Source organism: Poeciliopsis prolifica, unplaced genomic scaffold, assembly GCF_027474105.1.
Source record: "Poeciliopsis prolifica strain line A6 unplaced genomic scaffold, Auburn_PproV2 SCAFFOLD006, whole genome shotgun sequence".
Taxonomy (NCBI): Eukaryota; Metazoa; Chordata; class Actinopteri; order Cyprinodontiformes; family Poeciliidae; genus Poeciliopsis; species Poeciliopsis prolifica.
The window spans coordinates 16,294,216-16,312,454 of record NW_026562381.1 but is presented as its reverse complement, the minus strand read 5'-3'; the positions used below and the strand labels follow the sequence as shown (position 1 = coordinate 16,312,454).

At 35.5% G+C, this 18,239-nt stretch overlaps 1 protein-coding gene across 1 annotated transcript in view; it reads right to left on the bottom strand.

Annotated features, from left to right (window-relative positions):
- The window catches only part of LOC129360476 (follistatin-related protein 5-like), a 173,942-nt gene that overhangs the window by 50,043 nt on the left and 105,660 nt on the right, over positions 1–18,239 (bottom strand). Inside the window, exon 7 of the mRNA XM_055030744.1 lies at positions 9,132–9,298. Coding sequence (XP_054886719.1) covers positions 9,132–9,298 — 167 coding nt within the window. The remainder of the gene's footprint in view (positions 1–9,131; positions 9,299–18,239) is intronic.

The window sequence follows — 18,239 nt, the reverse complement described above, 5'->3', positions numbered from 1 at the left end:
CTCAGAGTGCAACTAGAATTAATTACTGCAAAAAATCACTCTTTACTTCCTTCAGTACAACAACTGGCTAATGCAGTGGAGCAGACAGTATCTAAATAATTCCACTTTTTAAACATTAATGTCCCGTTAGAAAGCAAAGAAAGTAATTCTGCTATCACATTCTCATTTAATGAATGCATGCGGCTATTCCCAGGCTGCTTTGTTAAAATAGAACTTATATATTAATCATGCAGATATAACTAAAACTTGATGAATTCATGCCATGTTGTGATTATTAAACCCATGAGCAAAATATATTTCTGAACAAAGAAGAGCAAACAGAATGATGAACTGTTCAGGCTGCGGTGGAGACAGAAGCCCACAAAGCTAATGAGCCTGATGACGGCGGAATCCGCCAGGCAGAGGAGGAACAGATGCCACCTTGTAAAGACCACACGGCAATAAAAACCGAACATCACACTGATTAAGGAAGTTTTGTTTTATGTGTCTGCGTTTTCAAATTAATACCAGAATTATTTATCTTCTTCTGATAGCAGTGGCATAAGATTTTTGTCAAAATACAACAATCAATGCTAAAGTTTAGTCTTAGTCTGCTTTTAGATGGAAAGGTTTGAAATGACATTGATTCTGACTTTTTTCTCTCCACTATGATTGTATTTCTTGCTTTCAATGCATGTAGTGATTTTACCTATGTCTGCTTGCAGCAGGATGCTTCATTTATTTAATGGATTTGTTATTTTTCCTCTTTCAAACTTGAACAGTTTTCTTTAATCCACACCCCCATTTTGTTACATGCTATATATTAAAATGTAAGTTGGAAATTTAATTGCTACAGCAAATATTGCATTTCATATCAATAAGGTTTCTTTCAAATGATATATTAATTGGATTTCAGAATTTAATCTTTGCAAGTCATTTCAGCTTATACTCTATCTTTGACAAAATAAAGTGAAGAAATAAGAGATATTGATGTAATTCTTCATTTTCAACAGGAGGGATTTATAGGTATAGTTGACTCTTAATTCTTGTGAAGACTAGTCTGCATTCTAGAATGTGATTCATTATTTTGTTTGAAACATATTAAATAAATATACTTGAAAGAAACAGAAAAACTAAGATTACATTCGCGCAGCAGGCACATCTGACCTAAATCTTATTCTTTGTGAAGTCTGCATTCTTCTTCTGCAGAATAAGAATGAGTGATCCCAAACTTGACCCCAAATATTCAGGTTTTGGGGCCGCAATGATCTGCACTTGTGTTCGGTAACCGTTCACTCAGAAGTCTGAATGCATATTTCACCCAAAACATAAAACTAAAAAAAATCTGACTGTCTATCTCAACCTGCTGAGTAGACACAGGCCAAGTTGCTCTTGAAGATAATGTTTTTGAAAGAATGAGAGTTATGCAGCGTTCAAATTCACCACCGTAATGGAGCTAAGATACCAAGGCATTTCCATTTTAAAGTGACATGATCTAACGAGATCGAATCTGGCTCAGTATTTCTCATCCCATATGCCTAACACCGTTTTAATTTGCAAAAGTATTATCTCACTTCTAACTGCAGTTCTCTTTTTACATTTGCTTACATCCTACAACCTTTAAACTATATTTTTCAGGAAATAGATGACAGATAAGTTGGGAACATCAGGCATCCCGTTTACAAGTGTTCAGTGTGTATATCATTTTATTCTTCTGAGCTCCAATCGGACTTCTGAACCCTGGATGACTGAAGCATCAGAGCTTCACAATATGAGGAAATCGATGGTACCTTTTGGGCTTCTTGGGCTGAGAGCATATTGTGTCACCTTCTTAAATGAAAAATGAAGGCGGGGGAGAAATGAAACTCAGAGGGGTGGAACGAGTCATAACGGAGACTCTGTCGACATGATTCCTCCTCCTCACCTCATCACCCTCACCTTAGCTATCAGCAGCACCCAGCTTCCTGCAGACTGAACAGGCCAGGGTAGGACAGCTCAGGAGCGAGGCAGACAAGGGCGGGTAGAGGAGCATTTACAAATAGGCCACAACCCTCAAGAAACCATAATTAATAAAGCTGCCAGAGCTGGGTCACCTCTGAAGAGGCATTGAAGGGGCAACTCATGGGATAGCTGACCTCCACCACTGACGAGAGATTTTAAAAGAAATTTCCTGTCAGTTCACAATCTTTTTTAAGAAGGCAAACAAAAGTGATACCCTATAAAGTATTGAAGTCGGTTCTATGAAAATTAGATCATCTGCCAAGAAAAATAAACTTTGACAAAAAGGACATTTTTCTAAGAATAAGTTACATTAATGTTTTAGCCTGGTCTGAGAGAGTAAAGCTACAGTGGATTTAATTATATTACTTACCACCTTGCAAAATTCTGCATACTCTTCTTTTTTGCAAGATTTGTGTGCATATCATGTAAAATCACTATGAAATTACTGGGCACAATTTTTTTTAATTTTAATACAGAGAGAATTTCACTTTAAAAATGTTATGAGTTAAATATGATTTGCATGTCACAGGCACTATTTCAGCTTTGTGGGCTTTTTGTTAATATAATGCAATAATACCAAGCATAAACAGCACAAAAAGCAGAAAGCCTTACCTGAGATGGGATCTGTTGAAAAAACATGAAAGGTTAAAAAAAATTAGAGAATGACTTTTTTCCCACAACATTTAAGAAACCATAATATTGTAAATATTTTACAATGGTCTAAAACTAATTAACAAGACTTGTGCAGTTGGTGAATTTTGCGGAAAAGTAAAAACGTTTTCTTTGTCATAGGTGGTATATATATTATAAAACAGACATTCATCACAGAAGTAAAAATCAAATGTTTACTTCATGGCAGGTCATTATTAGAACATGCGCTCAACTCATATCAACAAGGTAACAACAAATATTGTTATTGTTCAAAAAACATAAGATTTCTTCTGCTCTTTTGAAATAGTTCTTAAGAATTATAGTTGGTGAATTTTGCAAAAGAGATCAAATGTTCTTTGTCATAGGTGTACATATATTTTAAAAAGTGGGATTCAACACAAAAGCAAAAATGTGATTTTTACTTCCTGGCAATTTGTTGCCAGAAGACACACTCCTCTCTTAACATTGAATTAATAACAAGCACAACTTGAACTGTAGATGTAATATTAATGTTTACACGTTTAAAGTTTACAAATGTTTTTTTTTTTTTTTTTTTACTTGGCCCCTGAGTGAAGACTGAATTACTGGCAGTGCTGGATGATGATGCAATAGTCAGCAACGGTCAGCTTCATGGAATTATAGTAAGCTGCTTTGTCAAAATTTAGAGACTCTATTGGACTCCGGGACATCAGCTCCGTCGTGGGATTAGTGTGAAATTTACTAGATCAGAACGTAGTCAAAAACTTTGAAAATAACCATGTTCTAAACTGGGAATGCCTGTGGGATTACACAGTAAACATCTCATTTACTCACAGGAATATGACTAATCAATGTTGGCAGTGGATGTTCACAAATATTTCCAGCAAGCAATTATACTAAATTTGTCTGCAAGGCATTTTAGAATGTGTTTGTGGGTGCCAGGTGCCTGTGAAATTTATTCTTGTCTATGAAAAGAACAGCAGTGATCTACTAGAAGCTTGAGAGCCAAAAATAAATCTGGATTAAGCAACTGCATAGTCCATCAGGGGTTCAGCTGGATATGGTTTGGTTTGCACACGGATCTGAACATGTTCAGCTGATGCTGTGCATCATGCTGAATCACATGCTCTTAGTATTTAGAGGTAATCCACACAGCAGCAAACGTTGCAAAGTCAGGCTTAAAGTGCCAACATCAAAACAACTGCATATGTTGTAAAAGCACATGAAGTACTTTCAGTCTGAGGATACAGATTAACTCAATTACTTTATGAAACTCCACAAACAGAAAACCAACATGCTGAGAGCTCTAGAAACACAAAACAAACCATTCATTAAATGAATAAATTGAAGAAATGCAAAGCTTTCCGTGATAGTCTCCTAGTGAATTATTAATTACATTTATTCTTTACACTGTTGCTTTGAAAGGTGGTGTGGGGACTCTGATCCTTGAATGGTTGCAAACTGCATAATGGTGTCGTATTGTTATGATGCCATCCTGAAGGAGTGTTTGAAAGAGTATGAGCTTCTTAAAGAGACAGAGGCCTGATTTTAAGGTGTCAAATTACAAAGCCAAATTTCTTTTAAGTTATGTTTAATCTTAAAAGAAATTTTAAGTTTACCCCAACCACTTAAACATATGTACTTTTCATCTTTTCATCTAGATTACTAAATCAAATTTTCCTGTTATAAATATACATTTTACAGTATAGTTCAGGGATCTTCAGTGGGTCTGTAAAGGCTTCTGGCTGCATCTCTTTCCAAGATTTTCTAAAACACCTTGAAGGCATTTGCATTTTTTTAGTTGAATGTGTGGGATCGTCAAACTGATGTGTCAATGTGACAGTGTGATGTGTGTTCGGGTGTTCAGGTGGACTGACATGTGCCTTTAACTACGAGACTTCTATCTCTAACATAAAAGAGATAGCAGTGGAGTGCTGCACGATTTTTATGTCTTTGGGATGTTTTCTATCACGAAAGAAACTCAGGAGCTTTTACAATAATCTGTCAGAACAAAACTCCAGTCTACTGGAGGAAGATTAGCATAAAACTTGCAAATGTACACGAACTGAAATAGGCCAGAAAATGCACATTACTTTAAAGAAGGCTTCAGACCTACCTATACACAGAAAAATAGCCTTGTTCTGCCTCCCTTAAATGACTTTAGTATCACTAGTAACTTCCAACCTGTTAGCAGTTTGTGTACATTTGCAAGTCTGTGCTAATTCTCATTGCCTCCAGTAGACTTGGTATGTATAAATGGTATATCATCATTCTACCACAATCCTGTGGGCAGTAAATCTGCTCCCATATGTTTAAGCATCCTAATTATGCAAATGAGTCACCCATTAGAGGTGTAGCAAGATTGAGAGGGCCACTGATAGAAGGATGCACCACAGCTTAGTCCCATTTCTCATAACAACTAAAAGCATGTTCATTTGACGTTGCATTGTTAGGTGCTATATATTAGGTACATTGTAATGTTATAATGCATTTCTTCCATCCATTAACCCATGCAGGAAGCAGGAAAAAAATTGTGTCCAAAACACAAGAAATGAAAAACTGAGGTGTTTGAATTTTGCTGTCATTGTTGTCATTACTGAAAAACCCCAGATAAACCCTTTCCTAGAATAATGAACATCTCTTGACAGCAGACTCTTTCATCTTTCAGTTGACATTTGAATTAAAAATACACAGAGCAAGCTCTGATATAAATCACTCAGGGAACAGACAAGCATGTGCAAAGAGCAGACAGAGACCACCCATTGTCAGGACACCGAACTCTACTGCGTGTCTTCAGGCAATATCACAAAGATGAAACAAAAGCTAGTAGTATTGAACCTACAAAAACAAGAAGAGAAAAAGTTGTTTTCCAGGAATAATAATAATAAAAAAAAAACACTTCAAAGCTTCTTTTGACCCTGCGAAGCTTCATCTCACTGTGCAAACCATCCTAAAGACACTTACAGTGTTTTCAGTTTACAACTATTTTTACCCTCATATTGTTTAAAGGCAGAAACATATCACAAAAAATGACAGAATGAACCATTCAGCAGAGAATCTGTGAGACTCATATCAGCAGTTTGAGCACTGGTTGTTATGGGCGACACATCACTGACAAACAGAACCAGCAGCTCATGGTGCCAAAGATGACTGGCAACAGCTGAGTGCCTCTTACTCAATTTAAGGGTCATCAACATTTAACATAACATTAGTGGCTTGGCTGGATTTACTTTATCTACTGTGTCATTGTTGATTTCATTATGCACCGTAATATCACACTCATCTTAGTGATTTCTGAAAAAAAAAAAAAATGGGGACTCAATCTGAACTTCACCACGTGTTTTTTTGCTTCTTTTGATGTAGAAGAACGTAAGACAAATGTCAGTCTGGGGCTGTGCCTAGAGATTAACGCACACACACAACCCCACACACACACAGTTATGAAAGAAGCTCCTTCCTCTAGGGCTGAAGCCCTTAGGTATCCCCTTTCATCTTCTCTCTTTGTCTCTGTCACTCCCTCCATTTCTAAACAGTCACCAAGAACACAATCTGACATACTGGATTATAGTCAGCCGCACAACACAAAGGCAAACCAATAGTAAAACAAAATATCCTAAAATTGCTAGTTACTGCCAATACACATCAGACCAGGGGTCTGACTGCCGTGGAGTCCTTTTACCCTGGTGAAAGAAACCCCAGAATTTTCTTGCTTTTTGCTAAATATGTGCAGCATTTATCTCACACACACAACTGAAAACTCGCTTTTTAGATCTACCATAAAAAATGTTTTCTGATTTTTGGGAAAATGACAACATAGACTTATATTTTCTACTCTTTTTAAGATTGCTGCTAAAAGCTATTTAAAGAAGCACAACTTCAAGATCTCTGTGGTTTCTGGCTGCAAACGTATAAATAATATACAACTTTAAAGCAGAGCAGCTTCTAAAGAGATAAAATTAACCAAATTATAAATACTATATATTTGAGATTATCCAGTAATGTCAGTATTATTTAGGATCGTTAATAATCTAAAGTGCAATCTAATTATTCTCTTGTTTTGTTCTGTTCAAAAGTGAAGGTAGCATCTCTTCAACTACTTCAGAATTGGTTGATTGTAAAAGTGAAAAAAAAAAAGAAAGAGATCACACCTCACCATTTTTAAGTCCCTGCTATGGCTATCTGCATATTTTAGATAAATGATTTTCAAAGGCATCAGCAACTAAAGTTCAACATGTTCCATATATTACATATCCAAACTCCTCCGGTCTTTTGAAAGACATCCTGATGACGCATGAACAATAAAACTGGATCGTGAAGCATTTTTTTTTTTGGTTGTTGCCTGGAGAAAATTCTTTCTGAAGCTATGAAGGAAAAACAAAACAAAACAAACAAACAAAAAAACTACTGAAGTTTTTAAAAGTTAATTACAGTTGTAGTTTTATTTTTATTTAAGGGTTGAATAAATTTTATTTACTTATTCAGTGAGTTTTATTGGTCAATTAATAAAACCCATCAGCTGTTTAACTTGAATGTCAAGTTGTTTAATTTATTTTTGTTTATTTTTCAATTACTCTTCACTATTTGTGAATGTATTTTCTCATGTGTATTAGAATTTATGCTATTTTGTTTTTTTTATTTCTGTGCCAGTGTCTCATCAACACAGCTGCATTTCTTCCATCCATCAGTCCAGATGGTCATTACTGTCCCATGCAGATAAACCTGCATCAGACCTGCACACCAACAGATTTATCTACAATTTGTGTTTTTTTTCCATTGTTAGCCTTTTTGAGTTCAACTGTTTAGTTTCTTTAATTCTTTTAATTCATCACTTCCTGTTTGTCTTATTTAAAGTACTTTGTCCACCTGGAATGTGTAAAAAAGTGATATAACAAAGACTGACTGATAATTCAACACATGAATATGTGAAATCATCAGAAATACACAATAACCATCTATATTCTGAGAAGTCAAACCTTTTTCAGTCTGTTTAGATTAAAGGACCTCTGAGGCTCTGCTGTAATGTAAGAGTGAGGCTGAAATAATATTTCTGTTCTGTACAGCGACACATGCGCCTCTATGGATTAGATATATTTTTCTGTCACATCCTACATATCTTGATTTAACTGAGATCTGGAGGGATAGAAAGCCACATCAAGTTAAATTCATTGTCATGTTTCCTCAGATCCTTATCAAACCATTTCTTGCCAAGTGACAGGAGGTATTACCCTTCTAAAATAGATTGGCACCATCAGGGAATAATGTTTCTATGACAGCAGCTTTCTTGTTTATAAGAATGTTTAAGTATGTGGTACATGTCAAACATCCATATGACAGCTTGGCTTTCTCCCAGAGCACATTCCAGCGTGTATCTTTTCAATATAGGGACACATGGAGACTGAAACGAGGGCAGTCTTTGCTCCATGATCGATTTCTGTAACTCATGATCATATTGGTAGATATGGGTCGATCTGATTGATTCAACACAACCTGTTATAAAGATACAACAAAGTGATAAAAGCTGTGCCTTTGGTGTAAAACTTTTAAAGAGATGACAAGACAGATTTTCATGTTGGCAAGGATTAACAAAGTGCTGCCACTCCTCAACCTGTTTCTGCACACTGATGGTCAGCTGGCTAAAAAGGTTGTAACCAAGGCAATATTAGGAAAACAGATAGATCCATTTTCATTGTGATAATATCGATCAAAACTAAGATTTTCTGTACTCTTTCACTTTATTATCTTAATCGAAGCCAACTTTATTCTCTCTGAGCTTTACAGTGACTATAATTCATATCAGGTGTGGGAATCAAAGACGGGACAATCAAAGCATGAATGCACTGGATCTAAAATCCAAATGTCTGTCTGTAATTTTGCACACCGATATTGGAATAATGGTGGTGATTCAACATTGTGCCGCTGTGGCTTTCTTGCACTTACCTGTGTTTGCAAGAAAAAAAATGGTCTCATTTGGCAAGACACACCGACTTAGAGTGTAAACTAACCTGACAGTAAATGGTGAAAAAAACAACAAAAAAAAAACAAACAAAAAAACAAAAAGGGAATATACTTTGTGCACAAGTACCTAAGAACTCTGATTACTTCTAGCAGGTGTACTTTTCCACAACATTTTGGGATCAAAACAACATTAAAGAATTTACTAGAATAATAACATTAAAGGTTTACTAGAAGTATAATTTGTTTTACTCCTTCTGCAAATAGGAATAAATGTGCCATTTCTGTATTAAAGAACAAAAAAAAATAGACTAGATTATTCTTATGTACATCAAGGTTAAGCTGTAAAATCTCATGTCAGCTGATCCCTCTCAGAAACCCTTACATCAAAATTCAAAGGTTTTCTTCATCTTTAAACCGCTTGCTTTGTGTAATATCCCTTCCACTTTCTACCCAGAGCCACTGATAACCTTTTAATTAAGTTATGAATACTCAGTAAACATACTCTGGCTTACTCTGCATTGAAGTTTAAACAATTTTAAAAAATGAAAATATTAACAAGTTCTTACATTAAGGTCCTCCAGGTTCAGGGAGTTGAGATACTGATTGTTCCTTTTCCATAAAATAGGTGGTCTCCGCTCTCCTGTGATGGCGCAGGTCATCACGGCGCTCTGTCCAACAGTAACTGTTGTGACACTGACTTTCTGCTCATCTGGGAGGTTCAGCAAGTAAATATCTGTTTAGGAGAAAAAAAAGAATGCTAAGAAAAGATATTCAAGCAGAGGAAGAAGATAAAGTGATATAGCATATGGTTGGTGGTTGTCTTCAAAGTGCTGGTGTGAGGACGCTTCAGTTGGACAGCAAATTATTTTATTTTTGAAACGCAGCCTGTTTCAAAACAACTGAATTATGAGGACCATCAGCCCAAGAGGAAAAGCAAAAGGTTGCATCACCAGTTTGGTAGTATTTTGGATGGTTAATGTAAAAAAGAATCATATTTTTGATACCAACTGATATGAAATGCTGACATCATAATATGTTTTTTAGCCATATCACCAGCTCTAATGAAGCTGGAGTAAAATCAGAGTCTTGCTTTAAGATAGCCTGTAGGTTTGTTCTTTAGAGAGGGGACAGTGTAACAAGAAAATGTACTTCACTTCCAATACTTCAGAATAATATCACTCAAGTAAAACAGGGGAAGTAAAACAACTTCTAAAAATTTGTTTTTCCAAGAAGATAATGAAGTAAATGTAATTAGTTATTACCCACCTCTTAATACAAGTATGAGATCATTCATTTTCCAGAACAGAGACTGGTCAGATAAAACAAAATGCTCATTTTTTATTGTGTTTTTTTTTTATGTCAAATATTTTCTGAAAGTCAATAAGTTTACAGCTCCAATTTTTTGATACCTTGGCTATGAAAACAAACCCAACTCATTCAGGAAGCAGCTGCTCTTCTTATCTGCTGACTGCAAACATCTCATCTTACTCGTCCTGCTTTTGCAACCTGAACCTGGTTTATTTTTAAACATGCTTGCTGTCCTGGAAGATTAACACAAGTCAGACTTTTTGTTGTTTCTTATTTAAGAAAAGGGACTAAGAGAAGAATCTCTAAATCTGTTCAACTGTTCAACCAACCAGAATTACTACAGTCCTCTTCTCTGCATTCATGATTTAATTATAAAAGATCTGGTGGTCAGAAGGCAGGACAGCTATGCTACCTGGTGCTTTGCAAGAGACTGTAAGGGCAGTGTACACTCGTTCATTCTTTGGTATTATGTAACGTGGTCCGTGAGATGATGATTTTTAATCTTTCTCTTGGGTAATGAACAATGGAGCAAAAGGAAACAGAGACTCAATTTGTTCTGCTCCTCAGGGCATGAAATACAAAATCTAATGAAAGAGAAGGTCCAACAGACAGTGCTCACTTGCCACAGCCTGGAGAATAACGATGCAAGCACCTTTAATTAAAGTGAGACTGCTGTCGCTTGGAGACCAATGGCTTCTCAAATGTCTTTAAACTTGCCTTTGGTCTGCTGTATCTGTGATTTTGTTGTATCCAAACTGAGAACTGGGAAAACTTGTTAGATGTTTGCCAGTCAGACAGAAGACATCAGATGAGTTGTTTCAAGAAGAAACTGCAATCATTATGCTGTTTCCAACTGACTCATAATTTGTGAGCTTGTATGAAAACCTAATTAAAATTCTTGCCTTCAAATTTAATTTGACATATTAAATGAATTAAAAATAGTCATATCGTTCCTGTGGAACAAACTAAAAATATCCTAGTTCTATCATTCTGCAGTCCAAACACATGTAGCACAGTTCCTGTCCAGCTCCAAAATGACCACAACTCTCAGCCAACCCCTCTGTAACAGCTGACAAAGACCTGTCGTGATGAGCACCGAGAGGCTGGTGCATTGGCAAGTGCTTACATCAGACTGCATCAAATATTACAGGTGTTACTACACAGTCCACAGCACATACAGTATAATTCAGAATTATGAAAAAAAAAAATACTTCAGAACAATACCTTCTCTGCAGGAACACTTGAAATCTCACTTTCCCTGATAATTATGTGACCTTAACATAAAAATAACAGAAGTTGAATGGTGGTTAGCATATTTTTCTAAATTCTTCTGAATTTGGGGATTTTGGCAATTAAAGTGATGGCACAAGTTTTAAAAAAGTCAGAAAAATTTTACATTTACTCATTGAAATGTGTATGTGGATAAAAGCATTTATGTTTTTATCCCAAAAATTCTTAATGCTGAAAGTCACTGAATCAAAAATCAAATCAAATCAAATGTTATTTGTATAGCACATTTCAGCAGCAAGGCATTTCAAAGTGCTTTACATCATAAACACAAGAACACAAAGTCATGCAACATATAATAGACAATACATTGTTACATATTACATTTCAAATACAATTCTAAACAGGTGTGTTTTTAGTTGAGATTTAAAGGAAGTCAGGGTTTCCACTGTTTTACAGTTTTCTGGAAGTTTGTTCCAAATTTTTGGTGCATAGATGCTGAAAGCTGCTTCTCCTCTCTTGGTTCTGGTTCTGGGGATGTAAAGCAGACCAGAACCAGAAGACCTGAGAGTCTGGAAGGTTGATACAACAACAGCAGATCTTTGATGTATTGTGGTGCTAAACCTTTCAGTGATTTGAAGGGGCAGAGGAGACTCCAGGACAGAGAGTAACACTTCTTAAGTAAAGATGCAGCCAATTTTTCTTTATTTAATAAAAATTGTTTTTTGAGTGTTTGACAATTTCTGCTTAGCATCATGAAAAACTGGGACTACTTTCAGCACAACTCCAAAGAGGATCAAAGGTTTTACAGTCCTTTCACAGTCGATCCTTGGAAAATTGTAGGAATATATTAAGTTAATACAATTTGTATCTGTAATTGCTAATGTGTCAATAATTTGTTACATCAAATTATTCCTATTCGTTTCACCCGCTGGGAAATCCCAGACTCTACATAGCAGGAACTGCAGGTGTTAGCTTCTTTAGCTCACTTTCAATAAACTGGCTTGATTCACATCAATGTTTTGAGACCATTCTTATAGATATCATTATAATAACAGGTAACATTATGACCTCACTCCATCAGGCTGTGTGTACAATTGGCTTTCATTAGCACGTCAAAATATCAGCACCTCAGTGTTCAGAGATTCACTGGGATGTGCTAATGTTTTTCATTTAGTTTCAAAACACTTATCGCTTGTCAAAGATTTACTAAAGATTAATTTACTAATTTGAATATAGCCTATTCCACTACTTTAGCCAATTTATGTTTACAAGTATCATAATTTCTCCTCCTCGGTAGACAGCTTGCATTTTTTCAAACAATTAATGGAGTAAAAATGTATTTCTGTTGCACTGTTTTATAAGTTAGAATAAGATTTTAACTTATTCTTTTGGAAGTTAAAATCTATTTCTTGTGTTTGTGGCATTGTTTGAAACACATAGAAATTCTGAAAACTGAAGAATTGTAAAAATGACCAAAAAAGTGAAACGGAAAAAAATATTTCTCAGTTAAAGATTGTTTCCTCCTTATTTAATTACTGACATCTACTGATAGTGTTACTGTTACATTTCACAATGATAGTTTGAGAGTGTCCAATACAAGGAAGCAATTTCACACGGATAAAAAAAAGATTAAAAGCATACAAACAGCCTTGGGTTGAAACATTTAATCTTAGTAACAATAGCAAAAAATAAAGATAAAAGATTAACCCTCTCCAGGCAGATGTTGTAGATTTGCAACAGCTCAGTGCTACTTAGGTAATGTAGCACTGGGTAATCTTTGCAAGTAATTTGAGCCTGAGAGGGTTAAAGCCAGTTAAGATTTAGAAAAAAATGGTTCTTATATCAGTCACACATTAATAATTCTCCTTCTCCCAACACTGACAACTGAGCACATCCACACCCAATGTTGCCATTTGAGCTCTTTGATGTGTTAAGGTTGTAGTGGGTGGATATGCTGACAAAAATCTCCTTCAATAATGTCCTCCCTAACCATTCAATTACAGTCTCCTTGTATCTTAATGCTTCTGGAATACACTGCGAGCAACAAACTCGATTTGCTGCTGATCCCTGAGGGGATAGAAGTGTGTGAAGTTATAGTGAGAATTTAAAGAAGAAAGTAGGAAGACTGTCAACCAGGCAGGCTCCATCACAGCTTTAGCAGCTCGGTGGAGGAAGTAGTAGAGAGAGAGAGAAAAAAAAAGAGGAATAGTATCCGACCTGAATTAGAAACTCTTCAGGGAGATGGGAGTCTGAGCTGCTGGAGCTGGCTTGGCCCAACTCCACCTTCGTGAGAGATTTATCAGTGGAAGAAGTGGCATTGCCTTCTTATTTCGGGCTGATTTGAAGCCAGAGCGACTGAGCCCTCTGGCAGGGCTCAACCTCCAGCATCCAACCTGTAATTAGTGATTAATGGGACTTTTGAATTACTCTGCACTTCTCCCAGGACGGGATGCTGGTCAGTGACACGGTGAGAGGTAAATCACCAATTGTTCTAGAGGCAACAAGCTTGTCAGAGAAAAACAGCCCAAGACCAGAGGATGGTGCAAAGGGCCGCCAGCATGAAGACAAATTACACCAAGGTTGCTTAACCAACCCTCTCACTCCATCCTCCATCATGCTCCATTGAAGTCATTCTCAAATGATGCTCACTCACTCACTCAGTTCCTCTTCACCAACTTTCAGCCCTAACACACTTCTCTTCATCTCTATGACATTTATTTTCACTAAGCTCACACAGATATGTCATTTCTTTATCTGATGGTTTGAATCGCTGAAAGCAGATATTTAGATGCATGCTATAAAGACTTTTTTTAATTTATCCTGCAACGTCTGAGATTAAATCAGACTGAGCTTTATTTCCATTTCAGGTCTTTGTGGAATTTTAACATTATTTCTTTTTGGTAAATGTCAAATATATGCAAGTTTTGTTTTTACTTTGACTTCACATACTTTATTTTGTAGAATTCAACAATTAAATTACAAGAATAAGATCCTACATTCATAATACTACAAGACTAAACTTGTATGAGAATAAAATATGCAAAAAATCAGAAACAAGGAAATTCAAAGCATAAATACATGAAAGCTCAATGTGGCCATAATAATTATTAGTATTCAGAGGTGAAATGAGTAAACACAAATTATAGAAAACAATTATTTGATCACAGACTTTAAAAACAGCCATTATATCAACATGGTCTTTCTTGCACATGAAAGTTCTAGTAAACACATTATGTATAATAATATTCAATATGCAGTCACACCATTTTTCAGCCTTGAAGCATTTAAGCATCAGTATGAAAGTTCAATTTTAGTTTCTGGCACAAACATTTGAGAAAGGAAGGGAAGCCTAGGTTTAAAGGCTGGCAATGATCTCAGCATATTGAGTTATTTTAAATCAAAATTAGATATTTTTTTTTTCATTTCACATCCATCTTACTTTAAACAAGTTTTCACTTTGTTTGGTTTTATTCATATTAAATTTAATCTTGTAATATAATCTATAATTTTCTGTTTTAATTCTCTTATATTTTATATATCATTATTTAGTTTCCTCTATAGTTTTTCTGTAGAATTGTTATGTTTTTATGATGTTTATTTCAGTCTCTTTGGGTTTTCTCATGATAGTGTCTATTAAAGTTAATTACAATCACATTATTTACTCGGCTCATCATTCTGTGAAGTGATTGAGCTCCATTATGTTTTTTTTGGTTTTAAATTCTATAAATCACATTATTTATGTCGGGCTACATTGTATGAAAACGTGCCTCGTGAATAAACTTTTAAAACTTTACAGGAAACAGTTTGATCTTAAAACCAAATTGGTAAAAAGAAGAAAAGAATAAAGCATTCCAAGATCATTTAATATTCTGTTTTGACTCTAACACAGGATTTCTCATCAAACTATTATGCTTTGACCCTAAATAATTCTGATCATGAGCACTCTTTCTGCATGTTATGTTTGTATTTCATTATAAAACAAATAAAGAAAAAGACTACAATCTGGACCCTGTTTATCTCAGCTTCACATCCTTTAAGTTCAACCTACCAAGCAGATCTCTGTTTGCTTTCATGGCTTAACTTCAAATCTGCATCATCCGCCACACTGCACAGGTGAATTCTTCAGTAGGAATCACTTCATACTGACAAAGAACTAAACAACAGATTCTGCACCTTTGATGTGGAATCTGAACGGCTCCACTTAAATTATTTTAACGCTTTCAACAGAGATCTGACAGGACAAACAGTCTCTAGAGGATTAACAGGCTTCTTGTACTAGAGTTCCTGTTAGCAGTTTTTTTTTTTTTTTTTTTTTAGGAAAGAACAACAGTGTTTCGGTAGAGAAAAACACGTTATTTGAGGGGCTAATCATTTCCGTTCACCTGAGAAGATACCTGTGCATGTTACTGGGGTGTCAGGAATTTATTTTAGCATTTCATTTCAGAAAGAAAAGCTAAGATTTATTACACATAATGATATATTTAAAGTATTATTTTTTGGTAATTTTGATGAATATGGCTTACAGCAAATGAAAACCCAATTCCTCATATTATTAAAAAATTTAACTAATAAAAAGATTTTGACAAAAAAATGCGAGAATGTACCAAGAAAAATAAAGTTCATTCTCTCTAAAGTTGAAGTCGCTGTCTGTACTTTGTGAGTTTTCTACAAACTGTTAAATGCTCATTGCTTCCCAATCCTCTCAAGGCTTCCATTATTCCTGTTGCTCGAGTATCTCTGTTTCGTTCCACTCATCTTTCTATTTCTGAGAAACAGAATTTTCTATTAAAAATGAACATTGATCAGAGACAAAAGATTCAACTTTGCTAAGATATTACCAGAGAGCCAGTGGGTGTGTCAGCAGTATAGATTGAGGCAAGGCCATGGAGAGCTTTAAAAGCCAACAAAAGAACCTTAAATCTTAGTGAAGCTCAAATGGGGAAAATGTGCTCAATCTTCTGAGTGCCAGTTAAATGACTAGCTGCAGCATTTTGCCGCCCGTGGTGATAGACGGAGCACTGACCCCCACATAATGTGCATAAAAGTATCCAACTGAGTGATAACCAATGCATGCGTTATTGTCTCAAAGTACTTACTGGAAAGAATTGGCTTAATTTCATCCATTTGTAAAAACAACTATTTTTAAAATGATTGTTGAACTTAAGATCCAGAATGTACTTTGACCTTTGTGACAGCCGGCTTAATATGCTGGACCAAGCCGTCTACAAACATGTTGGAGTCTCAGTGAGTTTACCAAAAACCACCACTTTGTCATTTATGACAATTACTAATTTAAAAAAAATGTGGGTAGTAAAATAACAGTCAGACTGTAAATAACATTGCAATTTATTAATATGCACTGTACCCTGCTTCCATTAACCTTTGAAATTTTAAGATTGCTGCAATACTTTTACAAATGGCCTTAGTGAATGCATTAACTCTGGCTGATAAGCCTCGAATCTATTTCCAAAGCAGCTGTAAGAAAAAATCCTGAGAGGCCTTCAGCATCAGTATGCAGCAGAGCTTCACAGATGCCTAATTGGACTTATTTTATCTCAGCTACCATGTGGAAAACTTATAAGAAAGTGTAGCTTTCTGCAATAACTGATCACAGATCACTCAGTCTAGGCTGTGTTTAATGGCTTTGTCATATTTCTGCAATATAATACCGATTTAGACAAAAGTAAACTGTATGGTTCTTCATTTCTTGCTTAGTAATTAGAAACAAAGGTTTCTTTACAATGAGACAAAATGAGACATCTGGTTCTGTGTGACAAATACATTCATCACTTTGATTGAACAGATTTACTTCAGAAAAACAATAAATCTGTTATGCACATACAAGCAGCAGCTGAACAGCAGCAAGAATTCAAACAATTTTAAGCCAACAGCTTGAAATGAGTGAAGAAGCATATGAAATGTCAAGGACTAGATAAGTAGATCAGACTTGTTAACCCTAGACTGCTAAACAATCCCCACAAACAAGAAAGTATTTACACCTTTTTTATTAAGTGCGTGTTAAAGTTAGGAATTCAGAACTCAACCTTCAGATGTAAAATCCACTCATTTAAAAAATAATCAAACATATCAGCCCAGAATTTCAGCAGAAATGTGAACTCAGTGAGAAATATCTACTCACCATGTTAATTTCTTTATCATGAAACTGGAGCTTTTAATCAGAACTAATGATGTGTGGCAAATGCAACCCTTAGCAGCTGCTCGCTGTTTTCCGTCTTTTTTTATGTTTGTTTCCACATAATCCAATATTACATAGTCAGCGGCATTAATCAAAACAGTAAAAATAGTGTCAGGATAATTAACTTTTTGGATTGTAAATAATTTATAGAGACAAGTTAATTAGTACTCTGAACGTTTTCATGCTTTTTTCTTTGCACTGATTTGTGTTTATCAAATCAGTGCTTTGATTTTCCTGCTTAAAATACCAGAAATATATTTTAAAATGATTATTTTCAAATATTTGAGAGTTCTTCTGGATATGTTTTGAGCTGTTTATCGTGACCTTTTCCCTGAAACTCAGACATTTCACAGCTTCCTGTGACAATCTTCTCCTTTTGTTTGTGCAGATTTAAGGCTTCCTCTGACAAACACAGCAGAGAAGCCCCAGAAGACAATCACGCCACAGTCAGGGTGGATTTTTTCCCACCTCTATGAAAGCTTATCTGTTTTTCCTACTGAATGCAAAACACAATGTGATGCTACAGTTATACTTTAGGCATGTCTCCCACTTAAATTCTCCATAAACGAGCGTTGGCACATGTACATTCATGGGTCTCTTCCGTTATTGAGTCTTGCCACCAAACTGTTTGCATCAATCAACATCCAACTGTGTATCATCTGTCCTCTTGTCAAGACTTATGCTGTTTGTTGTTGTGGTGTTCTAAAAAGGGAAGTCCTGATGCAGTTCCAAGTATCAAATCCCATGATTAGAGTCTTGGTCATGGGATTTTTACAGTGAGTAGTATCAAAATCTCTGACTCAACTCAAATCCCAGCATTACTGTCTGATTTTATGTCGGCTGAATGAGACATATTTATTAATTTGCAAAGTTAGTGTGTGTTAGTGTAATTCACAAAGTTTGTGTGCAGCCTGTGATGCGACAGATTAATAGAATTAGT